This window comes from Tamandua tetradactyla, chromosome 25 (genome assembly GCF_023851605.1).
Source record: "Tamandua tetradactyla isolate mTamTet1 chromosome 25, mTamTet1.pri, whole genome shotgun sequence".
Taxonomy (NCBI): Eukaryota; Metazoa; Chordata; class Mammalia; order Pilosa; family Myrmecophagidae; genus Tamandua; species Tamandua tetradactyla.
In genome coordinates this window covers 38,295,311-38,318,305 of record NC_135351.1, presented here as the reverse complement: position 1 = coordinate 38,318,305, position 22,995 = coordinate 38,295,311, and the positions used below count along the sequence as shown (strand labels likewise).

General features: G+C 43.8%; 1 protein-coding gene across 1 annotated transcript in view; it reads right to left on the bottom strand.

The window, feature by feature from the left end:
* Window positions 1–7,226, bottom strand: part of ARFGEF3 (ARFGEF family member 3) — a 159,160-nt gene extending 151,934 nt beyond the window's left edge. The window contains exons 1-2 of the mRNA XM_077143279.1: window positions 7,096–7,226; window positions 2,344–2,395 (exon numbers count right to left, since the gene is read on the bottom strand). Coding sequence (XP_076999394.1) covers window positions 2,344–2,395; window positions 7,096–7,180 — 137 coding nt within the window. The 5' untranslated portion in view covers window positions 7,181–7,226. The remainder of the gene's footprint in view (window positions 1–2,343; window positions 2,396–7,095) is intronic.
* Window positions 7,227–22,995: the final 15,769 nt, after the last annotated feature.

Here is a 22,995-nt window from a genome sequence, read left to right as displayed (position 1 = left end):
ATGTACCAAAAATACATAGACTCTTCTTGAACAGTGAAAAATGCTGCATTATTCACTTTTCTCCTTGAACATGTATTTCATTCCACTTCCCCCACAGAATTTTCTCTCAAAATATATTTTAACACTTGAAAGACTTTTACTAATCTCCTTATTATATAGCTCTGTAATAAAAATGTATATACATTGTTTTTAAATTTTTTTTTAATTTCCTGTGAGTACAAAAGATTCTATTTTCTTCCAGCCTGAGGAATTGTTACCTATACACACAATGGGACCCAACAACATTAACAGTTATTTCCCACAGTGTTAATATATTTAACATGAAAAGTGCAATTTTCTTGGAAATATATTTCTGAAGAAATGGATAAGGGTTGTTTATGTTTACCCCAATTTGTTCAAGTATCTGTGTATGGATATTACTTCTTGTTATAGTAGGGCAGGCCTTACTTTAATTCCATATTTTTTCACTTTTATATATGTAAGGATTATGAAACCTTGTTCCTATAAATAATGAGATTTATCATCAAAAATATTTTTATTATCTATCATCTGTTAACTAGAATAGGTTCTCCTTCCATGTTCATAAAAGTCAAAAAGTGAAAACTAACCGACTTACACAAGAATTTGTGTGCTGGTTGCTACAAATAATCACTTTATCAACAAAGATACTAATATTTTCATAGTCCTTTGTTGAGGCAAAGAGATTTTCACACCCCAGGGCAATGTAAGGCTGGGGTGGAGAAGAGCTGTGCTTTCTTCAAGCCTGAGAAGGGTGACTGTGAAGGTGAAGGTGAAAACGGAGATGTGGTGATGGCAGTTCTGGAGCAGGCCGGTTTTAGGAAAAGGTACCTCCGAAAGCTGGGGCGCAGGAAAGTGACTCCCCATGCACAGACACCCCCTCTGGAATAAATCTCCCCAGACGAGGATATTACCGCCAGATACCCCATCCATTTGCAAGCTTCACACAAGCTTTACACACGCTGAAGTATATTAGGTTAATTAGCCCGTGAATTCCCCGACGATGCATAAAGCCTACGGCAGATATTATAGGGGAAGAAGCACTGGGTTTAAAAAATGAGAACCATAACTCTTGTTCAATCTACTTCAACAAACAAAAAGTGAGAGGAAACATGGATAAATCACAGTGCTCTGACAATACAGAAACAACATTCAACAAAGGACTGCACGTTCAATAATGTTTATAACCCCAAAGAAGAATGTGGAAACAACCCAAATGTTTAATAATAGGAAAGCTACTAAATCAATTATGCTCTGGCCAGGCAGTGGGGTAATATGCATGTTTTGTTTCTTCTCTTTTAATTTGAAGTATCTATAATGACATCAGAAAATTTTCTTCATATGGTATGAACAACAACAACAACAACAAAAAACAGGAAACAAACTTGCAAATAAAACTTCATGCTCATTTGTAAAAATATGTGTCTGGAAAAAAGACGAAAATCTTTAAACTCTCTTCAGTGGTTATCTTTAAGTGGTGTAATTATGGTTGACTTTCTTTTTTCTTTCTTTTGTTCCTTCCAAAGTTTCTACATAAGGCACATATTTCTCTCACAGTGGGGGGAGTACAGGGCAAGGGGACCGGGAAGAAGTTCACTGTCCCAGGTTTCCTGCCTGGGGCTGCAGAATTTAAGGTGCCCGGCTCCCACGCCCGCCCACACGAGTGCCCCACCCCATGGCGCCCCACCCCATGTGCGCCCCGCCCCAGGATGCCCCACCACACGTGCGCCCCGCCCCATGGCGCCCCACCTCACGCGCACCCCGCCCCATGGCACCCCACCTCACGCACGCCCCGCCCCACGGCGCCCCACCTCACGCACGCCCCGCCCCACGGCGCCCCACCTCACGCGCACCCCGCCCCACGGCGCCCCACCTCACGCACGCCCCGCCCCACGGCGCCCCACCTCACGCACGCCCCGCCCCACGGCGCCCCACCTCACGCACGCCCCGCCCCACGGCGCCCCACCTCACGCGCGCCCCGCCCCACGGCGCCCCACTTCATGCGTACCCCGCCCCACGGCGCCCCACCTCGCCACTTTCGCAGGGCAGACCCACGCTCCCTATTTCCTCCCGTGGGATTCCGTCCTGCTGCTCCTTGTCCATTTTTGTCCCTTCCCCTCTGACCGCTGCAGCCTGGTGGGTCACCAACCTCTCACCCCCGCATCCAGTTCACCCGGGACAATCTCAGGGTGTGTCACAGCTCCAGACACAAAGCAGACACCGGCCAGCAAGCCAAAGGCCAGACACCAAGGAGGTGACCCGGGCCTTCCGCAGACGCCGCGGGCTTCTTCCCGTCCCCTCTTTAGTCCGCCTCGGCCTCCTTACCTCAGCAAGTGCGGGGGGATCTTGACAATGGTGTCGAGGCCATCCAGGGTTTCTGCAGAGAGAAAACGATGGGGTTAGACATGCACATGGCAAGGCTGAGCATCTACATGCAGGTGAGGTTCACTGTTAGTTTTTTTTTTTCCCCAGAAATTCCCACAGGCACAGACTAGTCCATTCTCTTCTGCAGGCAAGTCACGGGCATTGAAAATCCCCTCTCCTCTAGGAGCCCTGGATAAGTTTAACAATTAGGATGCATTCCCCCCTACAGAAAAATAAGGAGGAGTTGCCTTCCTAACCTCAATCAGAATGACAATTTAATCTAGTTAAATTTGGCTAAAACACTACCCTACCCACTTGCAATAAAAAGAGAGGGAAAAGCTGTTTCCTTGGAAATACTGTTTCCAAGGGCTCCAATTCACAGAGCAGGTGGTACATCTCCTTACACTCACACTCATATAGATTATGGTAGAGCATACACTGTTTTATAACCAAGCTGGAGTTCCTGATTTGGAGGCTGACCCCCAATCGCGTCGCTCCAATGAAGATGTCAGTACTTAACCCCTGAGTGTGGGTAACTGACACAACTACAGCCTCCAATTGTACAGATCATGAGAAGTTCACTCTTCTCTCCCCAAACACACACACACACACACACACACAGAGTTCTATTTCAATAATTCCTTCGTGTCTCCAGGTTCTCAGCTCAAATTTGGGATGATTTTTTTCTTCTCTTTACTTCTTCGAGTCCACAAGTCCTGAAATTTGGACTATTTTTCTTGGGGAAAGAGAAAAATCTCTTTCCACCTTGCTGAGAGATCAGACCAGATGTACATCTTTGCAAATCAGGTGTAACCCTGAGACTGCAGGAAGAACAGGTGGGAGATGATCAGATCTGGGCCGTGGGTCAAAACAGTGGGCGTCAGTGAGACACTGTCTCACTGTTTTGAGACAACTGATCACCAAAAAGGAGATGAGACCACTGGGGCCAGCAGAGCTATGGCCACAGGCCTAGGGAGGAGGAGAACGCATAGAGTCTAGTATTTCAGGAGAGACAAGACGACCAGACAACAAAGTCCTGAGCTGCATGTACCAGGAGCAGCTCAGAGGATGCACAGGTCACTATGACCCAGCTGTCGGCACAGCAGGGACTGGGTAGTGCCCAGGACAAATTGAGTCTGGTCCTTAAGGACGAGTCTTGACACAAAAAAAACAAAATCATTGTGGTTTTCCTCACCAGACAGAGGGGCTTCTATTCAACTCGGGATGTGTGCTAGTGCCCAAGTCTACAAGTGCTAAAAAGAGCAAGAAGAAAGGAAAAGGGAAAGGGCAGTCCGAGAGCACCCACATGGAACCAGGCCAACAGTACAAGGAGACCAGTCCTCAGAGGGCCACTCCGAAGGAGAAGGGCACCCAAGGACAAGGAGGGATGAGCTCGCATCTTTCCAGGAGGGAACAAGAACTGGGTGAGAGAGTGTACCCCAGAAGCACCAAGAGAGAAGCAGACAGATGGGGGTGAGAAAGGTCTGTGTTTCTGTCCTGTATAGTCACGGGGTAAAGGTAGAAGCATAAAGGAGAGTCCCGGCACTCAAGGAGCTCATGTCTACACTTCTGACATTTGTTAGTTTAGTTGACCTGCGTCTACTCCTCTACCCTCTGAAGCAGTGTCCTCAGTTTGCTTTGAGGAAACCATCCTTCTTTGACTCTGGGATTCCAGTGGGCTCATGGCTAAGGCCTTAGACAGTTAACGCATTCTATTCCCTGGATAAAGGGCTGGACTGGTTAAGGCCCAGGCACATAACCCATCAGCACAAAGAGATAACAAGTGAAACCAAATATTGGGCAGGAGTAACTGGAAGAGCCCCACATCTGAGGTGATCTAAGTGTGCAGATAACTCCTCTCTCCATGATGGTCTAAGTGTGCTCATAATGTCTCTCTCCCAGAATGGTCTAAGGGTACAGATGACCCCTCTCTCCTGCAATAGTCTAAGTATGCAGACAACCCCTGTCTCCCCAGATGCTCTTAATGTGCAGATGGCTCCTCTTTCCATCATGCTCCAAGTATGAAGGTAGCCCCTCTCTTCATCATGTTCTAAGTGTGAAAAGGACCCCCTCTCTCCCGGGATGGTCTAATGTGCAGATGGCCACTGAATCCATGATGATCTAAATGTGCAGATGACCCTTTTCTCCATGATGGTCTCATTAGGCAGATGACCACTCTCTCTGTGACAGCCTAAGTGTGTATGATATCCCCATCTCCAGGAATGGTCTAAGTGGGCAGATAATCTCTCTCTCTCCATGACAGTCAAATGTGGAGATGACCCCTATCTCCACAATGGTCTAAGTGTGATGATGCTTGAGCCCAAAGCTGGGGAGACTCATGCAAAGACTGTTGGTCACTTTGAAAGCTGAGCAAGGTCCTTGGAGCAGTGTATAAGTTCTGAACCCAACTGCAGCTAGCCCTTGCAAGGAATATTTTAGTCAATGGAGTGAATAAATTCTGTTTTGCTTAAGTTCACTGGAATTAGTATTTTTGGTCTCTTTTACCCACCACACTCCTCAACAATCCTGGGAGAGCAGTTGTACCCTACCCATCTGTAATCCCCAGTAGGAAGTGCCATCAGCACATCACAAGTGCAGAGCTCTGAACCCAGTGGTCCTACTGAGGGATCCAGGGAATGCTCCCAGCACGATCTGGGCCTGGCAGTCACAGGCATGGCTGCAAAGTGTGCTGGGCACAGCATGTTCCAGAACGGGCTGCAGCTGACTGCCAGTGGGGGTGAGTCCAGGTGGGGGACGACAGGAAAGCAGGCTGGGGTAAGATTCTGCAGTGCATTCTAAGGAATTCACACTTGAATCTATAAGGAAATTATGGGGGTTGACGAGTAATGCATGTTTTGTCATGAAAAGACTGATGGGACTGTGGGAAACAGACTGGCGTGGAAAGACAACGGGAAACTATAATCCAAGCCTTTGTTTATGCTGCGTTCTCCCTCCCACGCGCCCTGCTACCAAACCCCTTACAGAAAGGAGGCATTTTATTTCTCCTTATGTCCCCGTTACTCAGTGCAGCAGAGGCCTCATAAATGTTTGCTGAAGGGAGGGAGGCAGGCATCCACAGCTTACATTCTTCAAACAGAATCTACTTCAAAAGCCCCACCAGATCACACCAATCCCCCCCACCCTTGACCTCACAGCCGGGATCTCTTCTTTGACTTGGTTTCCTGGTTTGCTCATTCCAATCCACATAATAAATGCCCTGCAATTATTTAACTGTTGCGTGCACTTCTGTCTCTTCTTGTCAGCTAGAGAACAATTGCAGGAAAAAGCAGCCCTTGTGTTAAAATCCGGCTGGTGGACTCCAGGCTCTACTCAGAGAATCCAACTGCCTTAGGTCTGGGCTACCAGGAACGATTCAAGGACCTAAACTCACCAACACTGTAGTTTGCCTTCAAAAGATGCTGAGTGTCACAATTCTAACTTATTAAAAATACCAGATTACTCTGCTCTTCCCTGTTCAACTAAAATTGTTCAGCTTACAGCAAAATAAGAATTGTGTAGTAGCCCATAAGAAATGACATGTGTAGTAGCTCGGCCCTGCTTTGTCCTGTACGCAGCCATCTGTGACCAGTCATTAGCATTATTGGGAGCCAGCTCTGAATCACTGGGCCGAATGACAATGGCAATTCAAAAATAGTACTGTAGCTTTAAGAGCTCTGCTGCTCACTTGGAGGTCTGGTCAGTTTTGCTTTAACAGGAAACTAAAATGGTGAAGTTCTGGTTCTATCTAGGAGCTAAACATCTTCAACAATATGCATATCTTGTGGTCATATACACAGGTTTAAAACAAATGATGTTGCTGTGAATGTCTGTGCAGTCCCCCCAAACATATGCGGATTCTGACCTTTTAATATGAACTGAGTTGCCTAAAATGCTCTCATCAGTCTACATTTAGTGGGAAGCCGGCTGAGGGCACTTCCCAGCCTCCTCTCCGGCTGCACCATCGCACACCTCCATGCCAAGCGCTGGTGGCTTATGGTGAAGGCATAAGGAGACTCAATTTTAGTTTTAACCGAGTGGCAATGGGGGATCCCAGGACTCGGGCAGGGCCGCCACCCACAGAGCTGCCTGGTCCTTCCTCGCCTTTTCTTTTCTTCAGTATTACCATCATCCCCACAAGGTGGGCTCTTCTCCATTTCCTTCCGGATTATCTTGATTACCCAAACTGTCGCCTAATTGAAATTTTTTTTTTCCATTTTGACTGCTGTGGAGTTGTGAAAACTGAGTCTGCTGGGAACCATGAATTTGCTACCTGGAACTTATACCCATGCTTGCCCAGCTCACAAATCTAAAATGCCACCTGTCTGAAGGGTAGACCCCGACAGAATCGCGGGGGGCGACACAATCCCGCCCGTATGTTGTTTTTCATTAACCCTTAGACCTGATATTAAGTAGGACTGGCCTCTATGCGGAAAATCAAATTAAAGAGACCATCCCTCTGCAGTTACACTGGCCAGCGTGTGGAGATGAGATCGGGGTTGCTGGTCAACGTCCCTCTTGCCCACAGGCTCCCACCGCCGCCCCCCCCCCCCCCGAAGCTGTGGGGAAAGGGAAAAGGGCCGGAGCCAGGTTCTCCGCCCGCACCTCGGTTCCCGAGGCCACGCCGGCGGGCTGGCGTGCGCTCCCCGGCGTCCGCCCGGAGCAGCGGGGGGCGGCGGCCTCTCCCCGGGGGTGCCCGGCCGCCGCGGCGCTTACCCAGGGCCCAGGCGCAGCTCTCCTTGATGGCCCGGTGCTTGCTCCCCGACGCTTCCTTATGCAGCCGCCTCAGGACCTCTTCCATCTTGGCCCGCCTGCGCAGCGCCGGGCGGACGCCGGGCAGCGGAGCGCGCGCCTGGCCGCCGGGTGGCCGCCGCCGGGACGGGAATGCGCGCTGTGCCGCCGCCCGGCCCCGCGCCCAGCCGGCCCCCGCGCCGCCGCCGAGCAGCGCCCGCCCCCGCCGCCACGTCAGCCCCGGCCCCCGCCCGCGCGCCCGGCGCAGGTGCGCTCCCCAGGCCGCCGGGCAGGCCCCGGGCGCCGAGGCCCGCCGAGAGGAGCCTGCGCAGGGCAGCGGGCGCCGGAGCCGCGGGGAGGGGCCTCGCCGCTGTCCACCCGCCTGCGCGGCCCGGACGCCCAGCGCCAGCCCGAGCACCCGGCGCCCCCGGGGCACTCGGCTCCTCCCGCCGGAACCCGCAGACACCCGCGTTGGCCCCGAGCGCGGTCATGCACCCGGTGCGATCGGGCACCTGCCCCTCCCCAAAGCCACCTGGAACCCCAGTGGGGACAGGAGACCGCCGCGCTGACAGGCGCCGGCGCAGCGGCGGTGCCCGCGGGGGGAGGTCCGTGCGCTCGGTCCGTGAACCGCTACTCTGGGCCTCTGCGGGTCCGGGCCCCGGGCCAGGCTCGGGCGCTGCGTGGTGCACTGCGACCCTGCCCGCACCGAGCTTCCCGCGCTCGTGTGTGTGTGTGTGTGTGTGTGTGTGTGCGTGTGCGTGTGCGCGCGCGCGCGATGTTGGGGGTAAATCTCCCCATTATACAGAAGTGCAATCCAAGAGTAACAGACTAAACTACGTTCACAAGCCAACAGGAGTTGGACTCAAAACTCCTTCTGAACCCAAAGCCCCAAATTGTTATCCTCTGACAAAAAGAAAGGGAGCCCACGGGCCCACGCGGCAGAGGGCTATCCAACTGGGGGAGGCAGGTGCCAGGAAAGCCAAGGAACCTGGGGCAGAGCCTGGAGGCAGCCTCGGATCCTTCCAGGCATTCACGCTGGAGGCCCGGGTCCTGAAAGCTGTTTGCCTCTGGACTGAGGGACAAGAAAGCGTTCTAAGCAGGGAAAGATGAGACCATGCTCGATTTGCTTTAGACATTTGCGTGGGCTGGTAGTGCGGATGATAGTTTGCGGAGGGCAGAGTGGCAGCTGGAAGAGAAGTAAAGATTCTGCCCTAATCTAGAAATGAGCTAAAATGATGGTAGGTGGCAGTGGATTAGAGGAAAACAGATCGAGAGATACTTAGGGAGTGGAAGCAGTGGGATGTAGTGACTGAGTGGCCTCGGGAGTGGGTGTGTAGGTAGAAGATATCTAGGATTCCTGTTTAGTCAAATGGGAGGATGGTGGCCTGGTTCTCTAAGTTGAGGAAAAGAGAAGGCTTGGGCATAGGAGAAGCATGTGAGTTCAGTTTGGGGCATGTTCAGGTTGACAGAATAATGAGATGTCCACAGTGTGCTTTATTTTAGGGCAGGAACTTGGAATAGGGCTCTGGGATAGAAATGAGGAGTGGAAAGCCTTGAAGTATAGGGTTATCGGTGCCAAGGGTTTGGCAAAGGTTGCCCAGAGGAAGAGATGATGTGAGAAGAGCTGGATGCCTGGGAGGGAGGAGGGGAGTGGGGGGCACCCTGGCGTTCCCGTGATGGGTGGAGCAGAGAGCACCCGTGGAGGAGGCTGGGAAGGAGCCGGGGACCCGAGGTGTGGAAGGACAGCCAGGAAAGGGTGTCACTGGGGAGGGGGGGCTCCAAAAGGGCAGAGGTGTTCAGGCTCTTCCTTAAACCCTCTTGGTGCTGAGGAACCAAAACATGCACAGTCCCAGCCCCCAGGGATCTCTCTCCCCACTCAGCACCCTGCACACCCCATGAGGCCATCACCAGGAGAAAGATTTCCAATGCTAAAAAAACACATCAAATCAAACCATGGCAACAGATAATATAGTTATGTCAGATAACATTGTTAAATATTTAGAACAAAATATATAGCTCTCAATTCTATACTACATGGCAAAATAAATTACAAATGTGTTAAGGAGTTATAAGAATCAAATTATAAAAGGTTTAGAAGAAAATAAAGGAATGCGTTAAGATTGTGCATAGCCAACTAACTATGGCAGAAGCTGAAAATGGAAAGGTCAATAGGTTATGCGAATATTTAGAAGCTTTACGTAAAAAAATCCATACAAAATTAAAAATCGTTCTGAGAAGTCAATTGAAGGAAGGAAAGGGGTAACTCTATTTTTAATTGTATGTAGTCGTATATCTTTGAATCTGTTTTAAGAGTACCCGTTATTTTTATAATTAAAAACAATTAAATTTACTTAATCAAGTTACAAACTAGGAATAATATTTATTATCATTTGGGAGATAGAAAGCTTGAATCATCTTACTCTTAAAAACACTTTTGCAAAATATTAAGAAATGTCACTTCTAGGAATTCATCCTAAGAAAATGATTATGGAAGTGCCTAAAGATATTTCTACAAGAATTTCCACGTGTCTTTCTTTTCATTATATAAAATCGAAAATCATCTAAGTGGCCAAGAATAGGGAATTGGATAATTTGTCTGTAAAATATCCACAAATCAGCATTCTATGGAGTCTCTAAGGATAATGTGGGAGAGAAATATCTAATGACATGAAAAGTGGTTTCTCCTATATTGCTAAATTAAATAAGCAAGTTATAAAGGGCTGTGTATTTGTATACACTGATCCCAGTTTTTTTGTTTAAATATTTATACATGGACATGTATATAAGTTTAAAAATACATATATGTATATACCTATATATGTATGTGTATATAACATTGGAAAATAAACATAAAATATTAATGATGATCTCTGAGGGAATTACAGGTGAATTTATAGTTTCATTAAATATTTGTTTATAGTGGCAAACAGTGCTATTTTTTTAAAAGGTGGTACAAAATACGAAATAAAAATCATCTCCAGGCAGGAAGGTCAAAGGCTACCTCAAGAATGAAGATAAAGAGGAAGAAGATCTAATGGGGATGATGTTCTCCTGCGGGGGGGGGGGGGGGGCGGAGAGCCGGGCCTGGTGAATACAGGAATATAAAAATTCCACCCGAGAATCTGGCTGGAAAGGAAACAGTTAAAACATCCTCTTTTTATTGGAACTCACAGTAAAAGCACACCTTGCATCCCCACCTATTATGTATATAGATTTATGTAGAGATCAGTTGAAAAACTGACCCAAAAGTTGATTTCTAAAACAACCCTGTTAACTATAATGAAGTTACTCCTCTGTATGATTTTATTCACTGCACAGGGGTGACCCCATCTCTTACTTCATTCCCTGAGCTCAGGCCAACTCGCCAGGTGATCGGGGAGGGGCTTTGGGCTTTGGGGTCTGTTTTTTGGTAATGCTGGTCTAAAATACTGGCACATACAAATGATACAGATTACAGCAATACATGCTACTTAGCGGTTGAAATTCTCTAATCTTCTCTGAAATGGCGCTAAACTTACCATTCTTCTATGTATTTGAATAACAAAGCCATGGTCATTTGTTTTCTTCTTTGGGCATCAACTTTAATTCAAATATGGATTCAGGATTTTGAAAAACAAATGGCTGTTTTAGCCAAGTGCTTTTCCTGAATATTGCAAATTTCTTTTTTAGAAAGTAATCATTAAAGTTTAATCCAGAAATTTGCAACCTTATTGATATCTTTAATTTTATTTCATTCAAAGCATCTTCCTCAATAATTGTTCTCTTCATCTGCTGCAAAATGTTGTGGGCACATAGTAAGCACGGTGATTCCTTAAACTGTGTTTGCAACTGTTGATATAATTAACATCTTGAAATACATTGCCGTTTTTTTTCCCTATAGATCTAAATTTAGTTCATTATAAATGCCCCCAAAATATCAGGCATATATGCCTATTCTGTTGTTGAAATTTCATCCTCAAAAATACTAGCCAAAGAAGATTGCCTTTTTTGCAAACAGAAAATGCAAATCCTGTTCCTCAGTTCATATAACTTAATACTCCGCCCATGTGCACATGACGCAATGCATCAATATATGAATTAAAGGAAAGACTAAGGGGCCCTAACAAAGACCCAGCACACAATGGTTTACAGAATGTAGATGATTGTTTCTCACTAAATTAAGTCCTGAGCCAGTGGTCCGAGTTGGCACTTCAGTCCCAGGAAGGACCAGGTCCCTTTCACTGAGCTGCTCCACCATCCCGTGGGAGGCTGTTCTCACCTGTGACGTTGAGGGGGTCCTAGGCACAGTGAGTGCTACCTCATAAGAAGAGGAGCCCAGGGCTTAGACGCAGGAGTTGCACAAATTCCTTCTCCTATGTTCCACTGGTAAAGACAGAGTCAAGACATACCTGGTACAAGGCGGTTTCCTGGGCCTCTACTGTCCGGCCACCGCTCTGCTCCCGTGGCAGTGGGGCTGAGGGCTAGGAGAGCAGCCCCAGCTCAGCCTGGGTCCAATCTCTCAGCAAAACATGTCACCAAGGGAAGGCTCCCTGAATGAAATTAACAACCATCATTACTTTTATTTTTATTTTTTTGCGTGGGCAGGCACTGGGAATTGAATCAGGTCTCTGGCATGGCAGGTGAGAACTCAGCCACTGCGACCCATTGCCTGCCCCATCACTATTTTTATTTTCAAATTCAAGAGATTCAGTAGAACTATTAGGGTGCTAAATTGTTTAAAATGAATAAAACAGTGATTCCAAATAGTAATATAAATAGGAGTTTCTAGCAACATTTTGAATTACTCTATTGTGTTATTTGGTCATACTTCAGCTTTATTCATAAATCCATTACAATTTTCCAGTTTAATTTATATTTTTCAAATAGCATGCTTTTTTAATTTCATTGTTTGTTAATCCAGTTGTTTTAGGTTAAATTTAAACAGCACACTATACCTTTTAAACAAATCATCTTGTCATATATGTTTAGCATAAATGAAAATGCCAGCAACTTAAAATAATTCAAGTTGGATCACAAGAGTGATGCCTGCCCACATCTGTCTAATAAGTGTCAATTCTACTCTGAGTACACATTTGTTAAGAACACGTGTTATCACTTAGAATATACTTTTAAATTGTTCAGCTGGTTTAACATCAAGAACAATATTCACCATATCCACGCATGGCAAGTGTAATTTTTTCAGCAACTATGTGAGTAATTTTCTCTTTAGCCACACATATACAAGTTCATATGATGATAATGCTTTCTCATTAACTGAAACAGTATAACTAAGAAATGGTACTGACAACTTTATGTCTTTATTTTCTGTCTTAGAAAAGTATCTGAGGGTCTAATCAACAAGCTTGACTTGCTTCAAGTGTTTTTTTTTGGATGATTTTAAGCTTCATTTGCAAGAATATCATATTCAAATAATTCAGTTTCAGAGAGTGTTGTGCATTGGAGAAACTATGCTTACATAATCTTTATTAAAAAAGGATTTCACTTATTTTTTTTCTTTTTGGATTATAGCTCAAATAAAGAAATTTGTTGATTAGAAGAAACATTTTCTTCATGTGCTCGTGATTTATCCATCCAGAACTGACAGTTGAATTGGCACATTGCTTCTGTATCTTTCAAATCATGATTCTTATTTCTTCTAATAATAAATGAACTACTTTAAGCATAATATGTTCAAGTTTGATTGAAATGTAAAATTATCACAAACTTTTTAAATGCCTAACAATTTTGATTAATCCAAAAAAGTAAAAAAGACAAAAAACCTGGCTGTTGTTCATTTATAACCAAAATTTTGTGTAAAGTCTTGCTGCTTTTGCCAACATTGGATAAAATTCTTCTAAACTTCACTTCATAACAAAGTGTAAATTTCATTTACACTCAAATTAAACCATACAACACTTACGTTCTGATATCATTATGATCAAATTCAGAAAACCAAATGAGACACCAGTGAGCAGAAGGGCCGATGGCCAGTTCAGCTGGGGCATATGTACACTCCGTGCCCCCTGCTGGCTGCCGCTCAACTTGCCTGTCCATGGTACTTGCTGGAACGTCGACAGTTCTTGTTTAGAATACACGCATTGCATTCTGATAATTTTATTTCTAAAGAGAATTTTTTTTGCATTGCAAGCAGGCTAATTTCATAACCCAGTAATGGATAGAGCCTGAAATTTTACAAACACCAGACCAGAGAGAGATTTGAGATTAAACAAGTCTTTTGGTGGAGAGTATGTTTATTTAGGGAAAGAGAAGATGTTGAAGATGTAGAAAAAAGCAACCCAATGGCTTTTAATATATTTTATATATTCCATTTTGTATATACAAAACCAAAATATATTTTTTAATAATGAAATACGTTTCCCATGAAAGCGGAAAAGGTGGTACTGAAAGTACACATAAAGTTGTTGGTTGAGTGTGGGACAAAGGCCAATCCACAGATAAAGAGGGGAAGATAGAAGGTTGTATATTAATACCATTTTGTTTGTTGATGTGGGGACAGGAATTTATGGGAGCTGTGTCTACTGGCTTCAATTTTCCTTGTGAGACAGGAAGTCATTTGTTGAGTGCAAGAGAAGTGAATAGATAAAGGGCCAAGTTTGAAAATGAGAAGGAGAGGTGACTAAGGATGCACAAAGGTTTCCCTGGAAGCGGTAAGGGTCCAAGAAATTCCCAAATTACGAACATTTAAGAAGCAGTCCCAATCCAGCAAAATTTCTGTATCTTGCAATTTTGAATCTGGTAGATTTGCTATAACTTCAGGTCCTGCCCATCTCGGTTGATGATGCTACTCCATATTTCCAGCTCAAATCTCTCTTTTAAACTCTTTTTACCCGATCTTCAAAGCATTGATCTTTCCACTTCTTCTGATGCTTAATTAACAACATATTAAAGAAAGCTTGTTTGCAATATAATTTAATGAAATTCAACTGAAATATGCACCAGTATAAACAGAACATAAAATAGTATATCTTTGGATTAAGTTCAATTTTGCGTTAAATTCAACCGAGACAAAAAAGATTTAATTTGAAGATGGTTGATAAAATCACTTATAATATTAAACATTTTTTAAAAACCAAATGATTATTTTAAGAAACTTGTGCAAAATATAATGTACTGGGCAGGCCATGATGGCTCAGCAGGCAAAATTCTCGCCTGCCATGCCAGAGACCCAGGTTCAATTCCTGGTGCCTGCCCATGCAAAAAAAAGAGAGAGATTAGATAGATAGATAGATAGATAGATAGATAGATAGATAGATAGATAGATAGATAGATAGATAGACAGATAGAGAGTACCTTTATTTAAGAAAAAAATTTAAATATCCCTCAAATTAGAGAAAATTAAGAACAATTCACATTGAAAAAATGATTTTTATTTGCATAAAAAGATAAAAGGCTGAAAAGACCTTTCAGCAGTAGCATGGAGAGAAACATCGGAGTTCAATGTCTTTGGAGAGAAACAATGGCGTTCGGGGCTCTTAAGAAGGAGGAGCCTGAACAAACATTCCAAGTTTTCAGTCAATAACCCTAAGAAAATGAAACCCAGGCTCAAATGATCTTAGTTCCTGATTGGATCCAGCATTTACTCTGATAGCTAGGAGACAGCGTCACCCAGAGCCTCTCGACATCAAGCCACAGATTCAAGAAGCAGATTGAAATCAAAGAAAATTACACTTAGGCACATCATAATAATAGCTGAAAGCCAACGATTAAAATATAATAAAACACACAAAAACATCAATGTTTGGGCTCTCATTTATTTGTAAAGCAAGTCAAGTAACACCTGCACACATAATGTCTTTCTCTACGTATTTCTAGTATGTTGTCCCTGTCAAGAACTTGTTGTTTAGTTTATTTACCCTTTAGCCAAATCAAAATCCCCCTATTGTACACAGGCTGCTTGCAGTGTGACATAAGAATTATCCAAAAGTGGTCCTGGAGGCTCACATTGTGTTGCTTGGAATGAAAGTGACTTTTTAGAGGTAGAGTTTGCTGCCTTTTCCCAGCAAAAAGATTGCATCCAAATTCAGCTTCCTATAGGAATAATGGTTTTCTTCCCACTATGAAAGGATACAACTGACCAAGGGCTCCAAAGCTGTGTGGAATGGGCGTTTCCAAACAGCTCTTATTAAAAGCTGGCATCTATTCTACAATTCAAAAGCAAAAAGACAATCTGATTTAAACTTGGGCAAAGGATTTGAAAACACCTTTCTCCCAAGAAGATATACAAATGGCCAATAAGCACATGAAAAGATGCTCAAAAAGATGAAGGGTCCAAATGAACTCCACAGGAATCTCTCCTTCCTTAAAAGCCTTCAACTGATAGGATTATCTTGTTGTTGGAGACACGCATTAGCTGATCCCAGGTGTAATCAGCTACTGATGCAATCAACTGACTGATGATTTAATACACCAGCCTTATGGTTTATCAACCAGCCACGAAAAACCCTTGCAGCAATGCTCGGGCCAGTGCTTAGTGAGTAGGGAAGTGCAAATTAAAATCACTTCGTATCCACAAGAATGGCTATTTCTTAAAAGAAAAACAGAAACTAACACATATTGGCAAGGATATATGGAGAAATCAGAACACTTGTGCATTGCTTTATGGGAATGTAAAATAGTGCAGCTGCTATGGAAAAGAGTTTGATGATTCCCTAAAAAAGTTAATTGCAGAATTACCATATGAGCCACCAATCCCCCTTCTAGGTATATACCAAGATTAATTGAAAAGAGGGACTCAAGCAGATACACACACACCAATGTTCATAGCAGCATTATTTACAATAGCCAAAATGTGGAAACAACCCAAGCTTATATCAACAAATAAATGAATAAACAAATCGTGGTGTATACATACTGTACTGGTTCGGTTCTGGTGTCAACTTGGCCGAGTGATGATGCCCAGTTGTCTGGTCAGGCAAGCACTGGCCCGAGCATTGCTGCAAGGATTTTTCGTGGCTGGTTGATAAACCATAAGGCTGGTGTATTAAATCATCAGTCAGTTGATTGCATCAGTAGCTGATTACATCTGGGATCAGCTAATGCGTGTCTCCAACAACAAGATAATCCAATCAGCTGGAGGCTTTTAAGGAAGGAGAGAGATTCCTGTGGAGTTCATCCGGACCCTTCATCTTAGCCGCCAGCCTCACAGCCTGCCCTACAGGTTTAGGACTCTTCCATTCCCACGACTGGGTGAGACACCTTTATAAATCTCTTATTTACAGATCTCTCCTGTTGGCTCTGTTTCTCTAGAGAATCCTGACTAACATGCATACAATGGAATATTATTCAGCTATAAAAGGGAGTGAAGGTCTGATACACACTACAATGTGAATGGGCCTTCAAAACATTAGACTGAGTGAAATAAGCAGGCACAAAAGGAAAGTATCATATGACTCCACTTACATGAAATATACAGAAGAGACACGTCTGTAGAGACAAAAAGTTGATTAATGGCTAAAGGGGGGAAAGGAAGAATGCTTAATGGGCCCAGAGTTTCTGTTTGGGGTGGTAGAAAAGTTCTGGTAATGGGTGGTGGTGATGGTAAACAACACTGTAAATGTAATTAATGCCTTTGTATCGTACACTTAAAAATGGCGAAAATGGCAAATTTTCTTATATAAATGTTATCACAATATGTTTTTTAAAAAAACTTAAAGAAAAAAATTAAAACCTGGCATCTAATCCAGACTAGAGCTCAGAAATCTGCTTGTCTTCCCTCTGATAAGATTGGTCTCATGCTTAAACTTCAAGGAGGTAAGAAGGGACTGTGGTCCCTCCACTGTTGGGTAATCAGCCCAGGGCCCAGCCTGCCTCTCGGGGAGGTGATGAGAGCATGCAGGTTCTGACCTCTTCTTTTCCCAGTAGCTCTTGCTTTTAGGTTTTCCCAGCAGGTCTCAGTTCTTACTCCAAACCATGTGCTTTTGTGGAATTTGTGCCGAGGCATTGCATGTGATGGGTGGTCCACATGGACCACCTGTACCCTGCTTATGAGCCTAGGAACAGGAGTCTTCCAACAGCGATGGATTTCTGGTTTATGTAGGCCCTTATGGAAATAGAAAACGCTTTCATCAACATATTCTAACTGTGATGGAATACGACCCTCAAACCGTCTACACAGTCTGAAAATCCTTGTTAACGAAGACAGTGTGTATTGGAAAGGGCTGGGTTGGGAGCCAGTGGCTGGCCAGACTGTTCAACTGTCACTGCTGAGCCCTTACGAGTCAGTAGCCTCTCCTGGCCTCCTGCACACATTGATACAATGAAGGTGTTAGAATTGCTGGAAGAGGGATTCACCATCTCAGATGGTCAGATGAACCTGGGAACAGCTGCCCCGAATGAGCAGATATCAGACTGCCCTTCCTTCTTGGAATCTTCCCTGTTGTTCTTCTCTTCTTCTGTTCTCCTTTCACACTGCAGGGTCCACTGAGGACTCTCTATCAGGCCTAAGAGGTTTGAGTCTAGCTCCTCTCCTAGCTGTTTGGCCGGCCCAGCAGTTGGGGGGAGGTGGTGAAGTGCAGGGGGGTGACTGCCACCCATCAGCTCCATGCCAGCTCCTGAGAAAAAACACCCACCTGCAATTGTAGAAGTAACTCGAGTGTTCCTCTAAACTTTCTGTAAATCTTTCTCGGGTCTTTGAACCTTCAAAGATTCATAGGTCTGGTATTTTGTCCTTAGTTATATGAGAAAAAGAAAACAGAGAGCTTCTTTTAATCTGCCCATGAAGGCAGCAGTAGTTTTAACCACAAAAATAATGCATGCTTGTTTTAAAAATCCATGCCTGCATTAAATTATCAACAATGAAGTGGAAAACCCCAGAAGGCTTGCCACGCCACACCCCTCAATACAATTTTAATGAGCATGCTCTCTCATAGCCTCAGTACATTTGCACGTGCAGTTGTGTGCACACATATTAGTGTACTCACATCAATGAGATAATAGTGCAAATGTTCGGATAATTCCTGTTTTTTTCCTTAGCTGTTGCCCCAGACAACTTTTCCTTTTTAAAGATGCCTACTATCCTATTGTCCGACTATAGTATATGTCATTTAATCTGTCCATATTGTCAGTTCCAGGTTTTTACTGTTAAAACGAGGCTGCAGGGAACATTCCGGCACTTGTTAGATGACTTCCTTTTTTGAGCATCTTCCCAGAGTAAATCCCTAGGATGGGAATGCCGGGTCAGAGAATGTATATGATTGACAACATGTCGCCAGATTATACTGAAGAAACACTACTGTTTGCTGCCACCAGCAGTGCACCAGAGCTGCCAGCATCACAGCGCATTGAAAATCTTTCCCCCTTTGTCAGTTTATTAGGTGAAAAGAACAATATTAAAATTTTTTTGTTTTAGTTTATAACTAAACCTGAAAAGTGAAATTGACTTTTATTACCTTTATTGGTCATTTGTGTTTTTTTCCTCTGCCTGGTAATGTCCTTTGCTCATTAAAAAAATTAGGTTATCTCTTTCTATCAATTTATAAGAGCTCTTTATGTATTAGGGTAGTAATGTTTTGCCATATACATTGCAAATATTTTTAGGTCTGCCATTTGATTTTTAACTTTGTATTGTGGTTGACTACATAGAATATAAAAAATTGTATTGTCAAAGTATCACTCTTTATCGTGTGTATGGTTTGTTGTTGTTTTTGTTTTTGTATGCTGTATGGCTGGATCACATTTAATTATTTTTCCATGTGAGTATCCCGCTATTGCAAATTTTTTTTTTGTTTGTTTGCTTTGCTTGTTTGTTTGGGGGAAGTGTATGGACCAGGAATTGAACTGGGGTCTCCAGCATGGCAGACAAGAATTCTACCATTGAACTACCCTTGTACCCACTCATGTGTGTGTTTTGATTTGGTGGTAGGATCCTCTTTGTTAAGTCTCTTTTGTGTTGCTGCTGGCTGTAATCCTCTAGAAAACCTACGAGGACATGAAGGTCTCTGCAGACGTAAAAATAAGAATAAAAAACTGTGAGATTGTGTTCTTCTCAGCAAAAGTCCAGGCAGAAGGAAACATGAGGTAGAGCTATCAGCGATTGTGGTGAAAGCAGAAGCAGATAGATTCTTAGAAGAAGTAGAAGAGAACTAGTGAGGATGTATCTTTGAAAAGTCACCTGTGGAGTTTTACATAACAGGAAATTTCAGTCTCTGAGAATACTCCATGCCTTCCCCACTTCTACTTCTTAAGTCTCTCCTTCTTGGAGACCCTGAAACTGACCATAGGATCTTCCATCATCAACTTGAAACTTGGAGAATCCCAATTCTGATGTCATGTGCACAGCAAAGGGAGATGTGTTCCTAAGGTTTCCATTTGATATGAAGAATAAATTTTCCTATTGGTACACTGCTGCACAAGTGAGTAAGTGGGATCTCACTATGGGTAAGACAAATAAACAGGCACTTGCAAGTTACTTTTGGCTATCCGGTATCTGAATAGCCTGCCTACTGGGGAAGAATTCTGAGGAGGTTGGAGAAAAAGCTGTGCTATATTATGTAAGCTGACGTGTGGGTTACATCCTTTCTCCTCATTCTCTGGCATTTAGAAGGGTCTGTGACTTAAGCTTGGCCAATCAAATAATGTCCATTCAGGACTCTGATTCAGCAGGAAGCACAACAAATAGGAAAGGACATAGGTTCAAGTCAAGAATGCCCTTATTACTGCTTCTACCCAACAGCATACTTACGGAAGATCCTAGCAAGTGCAATAAGAAAATAAAATAAAAAAGGTATAAGAGTTAGGAAAGGAAGAAGTGAAACAGTCACTAGTGACAGATGACATAATTGTCCACATGGAAATTCAAAAGAGTCTATGGATAAATTGTAAGAATTAATAAAACTTTAGCAAGATTTCTGGATATAATATCAATGTAAAGAGATAATTGCATTTCAATTCACTAAAAAAAATCAAACCACCCCCAAAATAAAAAATCCTTAAAATAGCACAAAATGGTATAAAGCACCTAGGACTAAATTCAAGAAAAATGTGCACGTATAGAATACTACAAGTCCTGATCAAGGGATTTTAAGAAGATCCAAATAAATAGAGATAATAAATAAATAAATAAATAAATAAATAAATAAATGCCCTATTTTTGTAAAGGAAGATGGAATATTGGATAAAAAGCAATTCAGTGAAATTTCCAATAGAGGTTTTCATGGAATAAGGAAAGCTGAATCTAAAATTCATTTGAAAAAGCAAAGTCATTCCTGAAGAAGAAAGGCCAAGCAAGGGGACATGCCATATCAGAAATCAAGCTACCATGCAGCTGCAGTGATTTAGACAGTGTGGACCAGCACAGGGTAGACAGAAAGACATGGGGGACAGAATCAAAAGCCCATAAATAGACACTCATCTATATAGGGTCTGAGCTGGCATTGTGGATCAGTGGGGAAAGGTGACTGCTCATCTTTTAATCAGTAATGTTGGAATCTGATAAGTACATAGAAAATAAAGGTGGACCCCCACTTCACCCCTAAAAAAACAAAAAGTGAATAAAAAATTCAGAAATATGAAGACTTTAAATACAAAAGGCAGAAATTTAAAGTCTTTAAGTGAAGATAAAACATATCTTTATGATATGTGAGAAGGGAAGCACTTGAACAAGACTCAAAAATCAGACAACATAAGAAAACGTACTCTCTTAAGATTCGGATAGTCTGATCATCAAAATACACCACTAAGAAGTGAAAGGGAAACCCAAGTTGGGAGAAGATATCTGGGCTGCATAAACTGAAGAAGGGCTCATATCCATGATAGATAAAGAAACTCCTACAAATCAATTAGGAAAACCCAGACAGCCCAGTAGAATAAGGATGAAAGAGCTGAGCAGGCGTCTCTCAGAACAGAAATGCCTGCCCAGCGACAGATGTTTAGGAACATCAGGGAAACCTAAATAAAGACCACAGTGCGATACTATGATGTGCCTCTCAGCTTGCCAGAAATGATAAAGTAGGTGCTTCCCAGGGCGGATGTGGGACAGGGGTGAGCTCATCCCTGCTGGTGGGAGTTTAAATGGTCACAGCCATTCTGGAAGGCAACATGGCACTGTCTACTCAAGGCAAATGTGCGCACTCCCAATGACACGGACATTTTACTTTTGATACAGATTCTCAATGATCTCTTAAACATGTGCACCAGGAGGCATGAGTGCAACTAGCAACATTGTTCACTGGGGAAAAACTGTATTTCTGTTAACAGCAGAAAGGAACAATTAGTACAGGTATATTAGTCCAATATAGCAGCAAAAATGAATGACCAAGTCCTAGCATCCACATGGGCAAATCTCAAAAACCTAAATGAGCAAAAAGAATGGGTCATGGAAAGAGGCCGACAGAGGGGTCCCATCATAGGTAGTTCCAAGCCAGGCAAAACTGGCCATGCTGCGCCTGGGGTGAGGACACAAACCTGAAGAAACTGTGCTGGAAAACCCGTCCCAGACCTTATGAGCTGAGATACCAGCAGCCGAGGGGAGCTTAGTGGGAGAAGGGTCTGGGGCTCCCAATTGATGGCAGAGGAGCAAAACTGAGGGGTTCAGGTACTGTTATTCTTTAGTGTGCATCCAAGTTGCACCCCCCTCTTCGATAGAGATGATTCTTTTCACAATTTAGTGCAGCAAAGGGGCAGGTATGGTTTGGAATTCGTTTTGGCAGGGGTGTAATGGCTGCAACACCTTGCATCTGGGGCAACCGTGGGGGCCCCAGGGGGGGCTGATCTGCCGCACACCTGAAGATGGAGCCTTGGCTGCGTTTCCTGTGGTTTGGTCTCCTTCGGTTCTGGTCTGTTTTCCAGGCCTAGGTCTTCAGCCTTCCCATTAGAATTTTGTGAGCTACCAAATACCTCTCCCCAAATTCTTTTCTGTTTCAGTGATCTGAGCTGGTTGCTGCTGCTTGCCATCAGGAAACGAATCACCATCCGCCAAGGGGGACGCAAACAGCACACAGAGCATGCAGGAGGGGCCAAGGGTGGAAACTACCTGAAGGACAGACCGGGGGAGGGGAGCTGAGGTTGTCCTTCTCCCGGTGCCCCCCTGTCCTGTGGCTCCTTTTAGCACCTGTCCCAGCCCTTCCTCTTCTGCCAGGCTGCTTTTCTCTAAGTATCTCAGGCAAGCCTTCCATTTTATTCCATTTATTCCTTCTCCTAGGCAGCATTTGCCTTCCCTGCCCCCCATCCCCTTCCCTTTAAGGCACTTCTCCTTCAGATTCTGTGAAGCCACATTCTCCCTGTTCTCTTCCCATCTTTCTAACTGTACATGGTTAGTCTTTTCTTTCCTAACTCTCTCTCTCTTCTCTGCCCAAAGTCCAAATCCTAGAGTAACCTCAGCCCGCAATCCCTGGCAACCACGTCCATTCTCAGAGAGATCTCCCTGCTTGCCCAGCGCTGACCTTTGCCCCAACTCGGGGACAAGTAGGTGAAGTCCTGAGGAGGTGGGAGCCGGGTTTGCTCCGCTCACTGTCACTTACGCAGCGCGGCTCCTGGCACACAAGACTGAGTGAACATTCTAATTACACCGCCACAGGCATCTGGGTCCTGTTCCACGCTCATCTCTTACTTAAATTGTAACTGTTGATTTATGACAAGGAAAAATAAGTTTTTTAATACTAATGATAAAATGCACAGTGGAGGGTAATTGGAGCTGAAGGGATACAGACTGTGCAACAGGACTAGATACAAAAACTCAAAAATGGACAGCACAATAATACCTAATTGTAAAGTAATCATGTTAAAACACTGAATGAAGCTGCATCTGAGCTATAGGGTTTTTTTGTTGTTTGTCTGTTTGTTTGTTTGTGTCTTTTTTTTTACTATTATTATTATTTTTATTTTTTTCTCTATATTAACATTCTATATCTTTTTCTGTTGTTTTGCTAGTTCTTTTCCTAAATCGATGCA